The sequence below is a fragment of the Brienomyrus brachyistius genome, chromosome 4, assembly GCF_023856365.1.
Source record: "Brienomyrus brachyistius isolate T26 chromosome 4, BBRACH_0.4, whole genome shotgun sequence".
NCBI classification, from domain to species: domain Eukaryota; kingdom Metazoa; phylum Chordata; class Actinopteri; order Osteoglossiformes; family Mormyridae; genus Brienomyrus; species Brienomyrus brachyistius.
Genome location: NC_064536.1, coordinates 3,777,032 through 3,787,315, shown reverse-complemented (window position 1 = coordinate 3,787,315; position 10,284 = coordinate 3,777,032). Strand labels below are relative to the sequence as shown.

Below are 10,284 nucleotides of genomic sequence, written 5' to 3'. Positions count from 1 at the left end.
CAGACATTTTAATCAAATCGGATGGGAAGTTTAATGTAGGTATTTACATTGCAAATGCATGCATGCCAAATAAACTGGTGTCTGCCTAAAAGATTGCAAATATATCTCTTTAGTGACAGCTAATTTTACAGCGGTGAATTCGGAATTTCATATGTATATAAAGAAAAAATATATATAGTTTAATTGCTGGATTGATTTATATGAATGTGAATGTAAATATTTCCTAGGTAAATTAAGCAGTAAAATTAATAATAAAATTAGTCTACGTCGTACAGATCAGTGGATTTAAAGCTACAATCAATTACGCGTTTCCTTGGTCCAACAAGAGATGTCACTATTTCTCTTAATACCAATCACAAAAAGTCCGTTTTATATAGGCAAGAATCTGAAATGCAAACGTAAAAGCTCTTTGAATCGATTTATTAACAATTTAATCCATTCTTACAGATTACTTGTGAACAAAGCTGGATTTCTGCGCAAACAGTAATTATGAATTAAATATTAATCATATCTTCATGTATTGGTGTCACTTAGACCCTCACAGGAGACCGAATCATAGTACGTAATGGAGTCTTGGATCTGGATTACATTAGGTCCACGGCTGATCCAATGGCGTCGACTTCTGGCCTGTTTCAAATGCCTTGGCTGGAAGACGAACCCTCAGAGGTACAAGTGAGCCTCCAGGGTCCTCTACTCATTCAGGAAAGCCTCAGTTTGTATGTATCCAGAGTGTGGGAACCATGGAGTTGAATACTGGTTGGAGACATTCTCAAGCTCAGCCAAAATAAACAAACCAGAGGCCTGAGCAGATTAAATGAAGAATTTAGCTTTTTTTTTTTCCATACCCGTTTTAAGGCCTGCAGGACATACACTACTTTGTTGTCCCCCATCACTGAACTGGCAGTCGTCAGCCTTGGACGTGTTTGGTTGGTGAGTTTACGTGACTATGCCTGGTCATGGGTGGAGGGGTGGGATTACATTTATGAGTCTTTCACTTAACACACTGAAATTGTAGCTAAGTATAAGCACTAAGTCTAGATGTGAAAGAGGAATAGGTAATCACCACTGGGTAAATGGCTGTCAGCTGGCCTCTTAAAAACCCATGTCCATTTCTTTGCTGCAGCAAGCGCGTAGACTCACATGAATGGGATGACAGAGATTGTGAAAGTAAGCCGAAGTCTAAGGAAAATTAAGCAAAGCTGGGAGAAAGTTGACAATGTAGGTTCACGTTACAAGAGGAAGATATCTGCTCTACCTTACGTATAGGGGTTGACTTTACGTTTAGCTCCTCGACAAATGGTGCTTGAAATGTTGAGACACTAAAGAAAGGCTACTCGGTCTTCATTATTATCATCACCCAAGTGGTAAATGGCACAGGTTCCGTACTGCGGCTCCGGAACCGACCGGCCCGAATGTGAGCCACTGAAGGCATTCCTCATCCTATCAGAATGTCCCTTAGCTCCATGGGCAAACAGGAATCTCATTAAAAGCAATGGCATGCCTGTTTTCGGCAGAATTTTAAAATAGTGCGAGTCTCAAAAAAAAAAAAAAAAAAAAAAAAAAAAAAAAAAGCAAACATAAGACAGACTTTAAATATTTTTTTTTCAAGCTCTGTTCACACCATTAAAAAAACCCTAAATAGTATGGAGAATACTGTTGTAGTTGTAATAATACTTTAGTAAGTTTAACCCTTGCGAAAAGCACAGGCACTTCTGCGACAGGCCCAACAAAGACATAGTATGTTGGATGGTAGATTAAGATATGTTTATTAACACATATCCATCAGTGCGACCAACGCAATTATCACATGCAATTAGACCAAGACAGAATAAAAGAGGTCAGAGTTCCAGTGCTTCTTTTAGTGAACACAACTGCAAAGCCATTTTAAAACCAAGGAGCAGTTTTATTCCCCAAACACCCCCCTTCGCTGCAAAATGCTGCTGTCATCCCTGGTCACGTGTCACGAGTTTGTGTGTGGGGGGGGCAAAAGAGGAGGAGCTAGTGCCAGTGCACAATCGGAGTAAACTAAGCGAGGCCTTGCCTTCCATAAGGCAAGCTTTTATTTCCCAAGATCCCAGAATCAGGTAGCTGACATTTCATTGGCTGACTATCAACACAAAACATAATGGAGAGGTCCTGGAATTCCATACCAGGGAGATAAAATCAAAAAGGCTTCTTAAAAAAAACAACAAAACAAACATTTGTGAACTTGTGTCTCATTTTGGAGATTGCTACACAAACATATGGCAGTATAACTGTTATCCAAACGTTAAGGCACTAGGGGGCCAAATGCTACACGTTAAGTGTCCTACCAATAATTTACAATTCAAACAGTGCAGTTTTACTTTTGTTAACTTAATGTATTTTTCCAACCATTTGTCTATGAATCAATAAGGCATACATTACAAAATAGTAATAATAATATTACAGAAATGTTCTGCAAAAACACTCAAAGTCATTGGTTTCTTTTAACTGTTAGGTTTGTCTAATGCCATTACAGTGTGTTGTCCTTATGGCTTAGCAAATAATAATTACAATAATAACAATAAGAAAATGCATAGATTTAAATGGTCTATCCTCTCCTCCCCTAATACTGAATACCCATTACTCAGTACCCAAAAATGTTTTGCCAAAACTGTCCAATAGACAAAGCCATTCTGTTAACTCTATGGAACATGTTTGCCTTCCATATTTGGACAGAAGTGGTCAGGACTGATGTCATAAGATCCCCAGAAACCACCAGCGAAATGTGTTGTATCCTAACTACGCTGAGCTTCTCTGCTAATGTCCAATTTCCCTATGTGGGCTACAGGTGGACAGAACAGGTCCATCGCTTCCCAAAATGCACCTTGTGGAGCATCAGGCGTTCCCAGTGTGGCTTATTTACACCCCCCCCCCCCCCCCCGGATACACGAGATATTAAGCTTTCAACGAAGTACCATCTCTTGCATGCTCCGCCCCTTATAGACTTCCACTTCCTGCATAATCGAAATCTGTACCTATGGGCTGAAGCCACATTAACAGCTGACCTTCCTGCACGTTAGAAAGCGACTGGGGGTGGGGTGGGGTGGAGAAATGATCCTCACCTCTCTGCTAAGCAAAGTGAGGCTGGACAGGGTGGGTTCCAACAACTATTAAACACGCGGTGCCTCTTGGTGGATAAAGTCCCCAAATTTTCAACGTTCTCTGGTTCAAATTTCTCATTTCATTCCTTAAAAAGTGTACATTTTTTGCTTTCTTTCTTTTTTTTTGCTGCATAAGGTGATACCCAAGGTCTTGCAGGAGGAACAAACACAGAAAGTCCCCAAAGAATCCATTGGTGTGGATGGTTAGCTGGAAAAGAAAGAAACACGTGTCTGGTAAAAGTGGAATTAAAAAAAAAAAAGGTTTCATTTCAGTTAGTCTCCCAAAGATTACACTGTAAGTCAGGGATATCAAACTGCAGTCCTGGGGGGCCGGAGCCCTGTGTAGCTTAGTTCTTTCCCTGTTCCATCACAAGTGATTCAGTTCAAGAGCTGTGTGGTAATTGGCACAAGGAGTTGAATTGGGTGTGTTAAATGAGGGTAAACCAAAAACTGTGCAGGGCTCTGGCCCCCCAAGACTAGAGTTTGACACCCCTGCTGTAAATGGAGTCCGAATCCGGTCCTCGGGGACCCACAGATGGTCCATGTTTTTGCTTCCTCCGAGCTCCCTGCCAGACAGTCCACATTTTTGCTACCGGGAACCGTCTGTCAGTGGGTGCCCGAGGACTGGATTGGGAAACACTGCCCTAGAGGGTTAATGAAGAAAGATGACCACAGCAACTCAGGCCTGCAAAGTGCCAGAGCATCAACTAACAAAATCCCCTTGGTCACGCTTACTGCAAATCATTCAGAAAACTGGTAGAAGTTCAGCACCACAGAGAGAGTTACAGAAACCCAAGACACTATACACAGAAGCACGGAACAACAACAGTTTGCAAGGTACCTTGATCCATTTCACATCTGATTTGTTTATCAGCCCCCAGGAAAACGTTCACAACCCTCAAGGCTACGCTCAAGCATTCGTCCTGCTCTGATATGAATTCTACATGTGGGCATTTTCACAGATTTAATGGCATCAGGTGGAGAACCGGTTAGGAAATGTGACAAAATCACAGACACCTCTGCTGCAATCTTTAAGAAAACAGAATAAACGCAGACGGGATTACAGAGAAGCTTAGCAACGCTGTGCATCAGCACTTAAGGCTGTTTCTGCACGATAAAACATGTCACTACAACTAGAGGCAAGTGATGTGCGTGTCTTAAAGGAGCCGCCTGGTGTGACATCAAGCTCAAAGGGAAATAGACAGCAAGTGGCTTCATCTATGAACAATGGGGGGGGGGGTTTGATCAGCAAGTGCTGGACGTAGACTCTGTATCCTGGAAGCTGGACGGGGTCCTGCTATGACAAAGGAGAGAAAGTGCACATCAGGCAGGGCTGAGGACTCGTGGGCAGGGACGCCGACACGAGAGACCATCATACTCGGCCCCTAGGCCCCCACTTCCAGATGCCTCATCGGGATAAAGGCGGCCCGGTCTACTGTTACTGAAATACTCCAGAACTACAACATTGGTCCAAACCCATGTGGGACAGAAATGGGCCAATTTTCAGCTCAGACTCTGGGAGTCACCCAATTGGTGAGACCCTCCAGGGGTGTCCCCCCCCCCCCCCCCACGATGGTTCAGGGTGTTTTGCAGGGCCAGTTACCTGGTTTTGCCTGTGATGTTTTTTGGATTTCTCCGGAAGGACTGGTTGGCTACAGAGCGGGTGGACATGGTGCGCGGCGAGGCTCTGGTGAAGGTGGAGGGCGGCGTTTTGGGGATCTTCTTGCCCAGGTGGCCGATCCACTTCTTCTGCTCGTCTTGGGACAGGGCCAGCAGGAGCATGTCGCGTGCGGAGGTCACGTCGTAGTTCACTGCCGAGGGCACACCTGCCTTTAGCATCCTCTAAACCAAACATGGGACGTTCGCAAGACTGCCGCATGCATTTCACGCTAATGGATGGTCCCAGGAAAGCCTCCACCCAAAATTCAAAGCCTAAATGGTTACAAAAAGCGTATAAAGTTGTGAGCTTCAGGCTCGTTGATATTCCTGAGTCTGTGGCTCAAACGATGCGATGTCATCAGCCTCAACAAGAAACACAGCCGTACAACAGAATGTAAGACGTGTCTGGGGTGTGGGGCCAAGAATCACAGCATCTTAAAAACAGGTGGCATCTGCATACTCTTAAACAGAGAAGGATCGGCCAGTTGAGTGGGCTTCGGCGGGCCGTACCTTTGCAGGGGGCGATGACGTCTTCCTTCCGGTCCAGGTGGTCTTTGTGGCACTTGACGTGGCAACGGCGGCACTCCAGGGCAGGCGGCGGCCTGAAGACGTGCCAGAGTGGCCTGGAGCAGGCCTCGCAGTTGGAGGGGAAGTGGTAGAGAGTGGGAATAAACTCGTGGCCCTTGTGGGGCAAACAGTTGGCCTTGTCGCCCTGGGGGGGCGTCTCCACCTCCGCCTCCTTCCGACATTCACCCTCGTTGGCATACAAGATCTGAGTGAATGTTTAAAAAAAAAAAGGGGGGGGATGTGGGGGGCACCGTAAGAGATTAGCGGTTTCTCACATAGGCAGAGGGCGCGCATCACATGACATTAAAGCAGGTATGTCACGAAGAAGCTCTACAGCTAAGTAAAGCCTACAATCGGGGAGCCCTGCTGGCTGCTTTGTGTTCACAGAAGAAAACTTGTTATTATCATTATTATTTAAAAAAAAAAAATGTAAACATCGTAACCGGTTAAAGAGTGTTGTCGAACTTCATTTCCTACCTGGAATATCCGAGGGATTTCATCCGTCTCTGCCCGGTACACATCCCCCTGAGTAACTGGACGTACGTGGAAGAGTTTGCTGCATAGTTAGGAAAAAGAAGAGTAGGTATTTGCTGGGGGGGGGACATACTACATAGGTAAGTTAGGTAGGGAGGGTAAATTCACCTCATCTGCGGACGACTGAGCTACAGATCTGTCCAGTGCAGAATGCTAGATGGAATTCTACAAGCTCAAGAGCACCCCCTACTGGGAGTGGAGTGCAACCACAAATGGCAGTCACTGTTCAGCTCCATTACTACCAACTACAGAGTAACTGAATTATCACAAATTCGAAAAGGGTCCAGCAACCACTAGTGGTCATTCCATGGAATATCGTGTCATTATCTGAGATGGCAACTAATGGAAGTTAATATTTCATACTTATGGACTCTGGCACTTCCACAAATGTGCTGATTTGAACAAGACAAAGTACTCGCAGTGGATTCTGATTAGCTCAGTGTAAAAGCAGTTCACAGCCGACAGCGACTGATATAACCCTACCCACCAAAGACGGAAGCACGAGGTCAGACTCACTCGATATCTAGTACCATCGAGGGGTTGGATTGCTCTTTGTCTTGCTCATCATTGTAGAAGAGAATCTTCTTACTGCTGACCACCACATACTGCAGAACGAGTAAAAATGGTTGAATGATCCCTATTATCATTGCTATTTTCCAACACACTGTAACTTTTAGCTTAATTTTTTACCCATGACCTTAAAATACACCCTGAGGTTTTACTTCTCAGAGTGACAGCTGTACAAACGAGCGAGTATCACATCGCAACAACCAGCCCAACAGAAGCAGACGTGAACAATCTCCAACCTGCTTCTTCCAGCCGTATCGCTTGATGTTAGTTCGGTTTGGAATGGAGAGCCAACCTTCAAGTCTTGAATCTGGAGGTAGGGGACAGCGTCAGTGAGCAAACGTGACACTGGTGATCTGCTCAGTCCAAAGGAACATGCAGGGATTAGCAGAAAATCAACTGAAGTCATAATCCAAGACAGGAGACAAGAAAACCAAGTCAAAAAGCAGCGTGTCAAAACGGCAGCGTATCACCATCGAATGGCGTATGTATAGGGGCCACTGCCTAAAGCTCCTGTGAACGTCACTCCAGGTGCATTGTGGGAAAAGCAGGCCATCGTTAAAAGCCTGAGGGGGCCTTTGGTAACTAACAGAAGGGGTTTCCAGGCTGTGGCACTTATACAGAAGGTAACAGGGAACGCTCAACGGATACGTTTATGTGTCACCTTGATCCACGTCAGGGGCATGCTGCGGCATGACAAGCAGGCAAAAATCAAAGGAGAGGAAAGAAAGAAAACAGGCGAGCAAAGCGATGTGGAGGCCGCCACCCATTAAGGCTACCGCTGCCAGAACAGAGCCGCCTCTCTCTCTCCGCCAAGAGGAGGAATGTGAGGCCCACAACGGACCAGAGGAAAACCCCTGACCAGGAGAGAGCCTCATCATTTCAGATGCTTTTGAAAGGAGTTCACAGTGAGGTTTTATATACAGGCACACTGTTTGAGTTTAAAATCGGCACAGAGCAGCTCCAGACAATGTCTCCCAAGATGGACGTGCCCAACGGGCAGACCCATCTGAAGCTACGATAAATCGAGGCAATTTACCAGAGAAACTTAACTGTGGGCAGATATTTAACTCGGTACCATCAATATGGCCGCCACGTCTCCAGGAATATAAATATAGTCCACAAAAGGGGTTCATCCACACTTGATATCGCCAGCGATTTCCTCGCTGTAGAGTTCGTCTGCACTCTGAACACTTTCAAAAACGATAACTGCCATGGACAGCATGTACAGGAAGGTGCTTAACTGAAAATCCAGAGCCAAAAAAAGGATGGGGGGCGGGGGGTGCAAGAGAATACAGGCCAGGCATGACGGGAACCCGCAACTCCAGGTTACTCACAGAGGAAAAGGAACAGAAGATACAAAGATAAGGAGAGCAAGGGGAACCAACTAGACATGGGAGAAGAATAAGAGAGGAGAGCAGTTTAACACACTTATGATGTTTTCACTGCACACCTAGACAAGGCAGTAAACACGACATGGACCTTTGAGTTTCTGAAACAGTTTCTGAGGCTTGTTTTTTGGGGAGAGAGGGGTGACAAGGGCAGCTAAACACTGCAGAACAGTCCCAGTGCCACCACAGTTCTGTGGCACAGTGCGCTTTCAGTTCAAATAACCTGATGAGAGCAAGACGCAAAAATTAAAATCCAATACAGCTGGGCCTGCGAGAAGCGGTTTAACAGACTACCAGGCCTGGTACAGAGATCAGAGGTCAAAGGGCACTCTTTCAGCCACTCTCAAGAGGTTAATTATCTGCAGACTAAAAAGAGAGGATCTACTACTTCTGAAAAAGGACATTCCCGGAGGTCTCGGGGGGAGTGGCCCGGCTCCAGCGCCCCGAACGCGGCAGCGCCGCTCACCTGCTATGTTGCCGTCCGTCTCGTCGGCCTGCAGGCTCGTGACGCTGGAGCTGTCCATGCGCTGCTGCAGGTCGTTCAGCTTCTCACGGAGCTGCTCGATGTCACTGTCCTTGCTGTACATCTGCATCTGCAGCTCCGTGAAGCGCATGGACTCGTCGGCCAGTTGCTAGGATAGGAAAAGCGAGCGGATGACGTTGTAAACAGTGAACACTGACGATGACGTAAAGTTTGCGTCTGATCCCTCACTCAACCCGACTGCTCCTGACCCCCTACTCACAGCCTGCATCTCACTCAGCTCCCTCTGGTACTTGATGGCCATGGAGTTGAACTTCTCTTTCTCCTGGTTGAGGTCCAGCTGAAGCTTGCGGTTCTCCTTCTCCTTCTTGCGCAGGTCCGTCGTGCTGGCCTTCTTCCTCGGGTCCAGCTTCATATCCTTGCGGTTCATGATCTCCGCCAACTTGTTCACAGCCTGAAGGGGGGGTGCGAGTTGGAGGAATAAAGGGTTTTCACCGGCTCACAGACCCCACTGAAACTGCATGAAAGCAAGGCCTTCAGCAACACCAAAGCCTTCAAAATTCCCATGGAAGCATTTTCCAGTGCATCTGGGGCAATTATGCTGACAGTACCAGCTGGGTTTTTGTGCCTGCCAGCCTCATTTTTCTGTAAACAGAGCTGGGCAAACCGCTGACTTGACATTGCTAAAAGATTCTTGTGGTTAACTCCACCCATGAACCAGCAGTGGAGAGACTTCTCCAAATCCAGGGCCTTAGCTCAGCTGGAATGCTGGTAAAGCAGAATGTTCTGCTTGTGCAGGCTCACCTGGGTCTTCAGTGTGCGTTCTGTATACAGCATCTTCTCATAGTTGGCTTTGGTGGAATTTGTCAACTCCTCCTGCTGCGCAGCAAACTCTGCAAGAAAATGGGAGGGGGGCGGGGGCAGGTCAGACTGACTCCGCCTCTATGACAAAGATGGCCGACAGGTGGAGAGCAGACCTCCCCAAGTGCTCACCTGTCTCTTTTGCACTCAGCTTCTGTTCAAGCTCTGCCTTCTCCTTGGCCAGGTTATCCACGTCTTTGGTGAGATTTTTATTGGTTTCCTCAAGCTGGGGGCAACAGAACATGTGTCGGCACACAGAGGTTGATGAGGTCGGCAGGAAAATCGTGTCACCTGCAGCACACGCAACACCGGCACTCTGGCCTTGTACAGGAAGCACGAGGGCACAGACCCAACAGACCAATCGCTGCATATCCAGGCAAGTTAGAGGTCAACGGTAAAATACGACAGCCTAAATGTCACTTAAACACGAAGAGCTAAAACGCTAAAACACCAGCGACATATTAGCGCAGAAGGTGCCCAGGCACCAATAACCGTTGGAACACGTTTCACAGTGCTGAACCGACCTGGGTGATGGTGCCATCCTTCTCGCTGCACTCCTGCTTGTGCCGCGAAGCCGCCTTCTTGCTCTCCTGGCTGAGCTCGAAGTACTGCTCCTCCTGCAGCGCTCGCGCCAGCTGCTCCGACTCGGCCTTGGTCACCGTCAGGTCCAGCTGGGCGGACAGGGATTCCCTGCGGCGCGCGGCCGACCACCAACACACACGCGTCAGCCATTAGCGGCTCCCGCGGACGGGCTGGAAAACCGAGCCCTTCCCATTACTCCGCAAACACACTAATACGAGGCTCGGGAAAGCTCGAGAAGCGGGACAGCTGGGTCACGCCAAGGCAGGGAGAAGGTCTGATCGAGGACCACAAAACCTCAGAAGATCACAGTGCCTGCTATCAGGGGTTCTCAGGTATTTCCAAGTCATCTGAGAGTCTTAAGTGGAAGGATAGCTCACTGGGCCCATCCCCACACTGTGTCGTAATTACTAGAGGAGAGCAGAGATTACAGGGCGGCGGTATGCAACGGCGGATGGAGCTGGGACCCGCCCTCTGGAAGGTCACTGGTTCAGAGGGCCAGGGGGCTCCTAGAGGCCTA

The 10,284-nt window shown here is 47.4% G+C and overlaps 1 protein-coding gene across 3 annotated transcripts in view; it reads right to left on the bottom strand.

Moving 5' to 3' along the window:
* Positions 1 to 403: 403 nt before the first annotated feature.
* rock1 (Rho-associated, coiled-coil containing protein kinase 1) overlaps positions 404 to 10,284 on the bottom strand; it is a 41,663-nt gene continuing 31,782 nt past the window's right edge. The window contains exons 23-33 of one of the 3 annotated variants that reach the window (XM_049011950.1): positions 9,710 to 9,875; positions 9,318 to 9,411; positions 9,129 to 9,217; positions 8,587 to 8,778; positions 8,310 to 8,475; positions 6,692 to 6,762; positions 6,402 to 6,490; positions 5,829 to 5,907; positions 5,295 to 5,556; positions 4,729 to 4,936; positions 404 to 4,419 (exon numbers count right to left, since the gene is read on the bottom strand). In XM_049011950.1, the coding sequence (XP_048867907.1) occupies positions 4,371 to 4,419; positions 4,729 to 4,936; positions 5,295 to 5,556; positions 5,829 to 5,907; positions 6,402 to 6,490; positions 6,692 to 6,762; positions 8,310 to 8,475; positions 8,587 to 8,778; positions 9,129 to 9,217; positions 9,318 to 9,411; positions 9,710 to 9,875 (1,465 nt within the window). In that variant the 3' untranslated portion in view covers positions 404 to 4,370. Of the gene's footprint in view, positions 4,420 to 4,728; positions 4,937 to 5,294; positions 5,557 to 5,828; positions 5,908 to 6,401; positions 6,491 to 6,691; positions 6,763 to 7,789; positions 7,840 to 8,309; positions 8,476 to 8,586; positions 8,779 to 9,128; positions 9,218 to 9,317; positions 9,412 to 9,709; positions 9,876 to 10,284 lie in introns of those variants that run through there. The other 2 variants (XM_049011951.1, XR_007397677.1) reach the window with 2 other exon arrangements.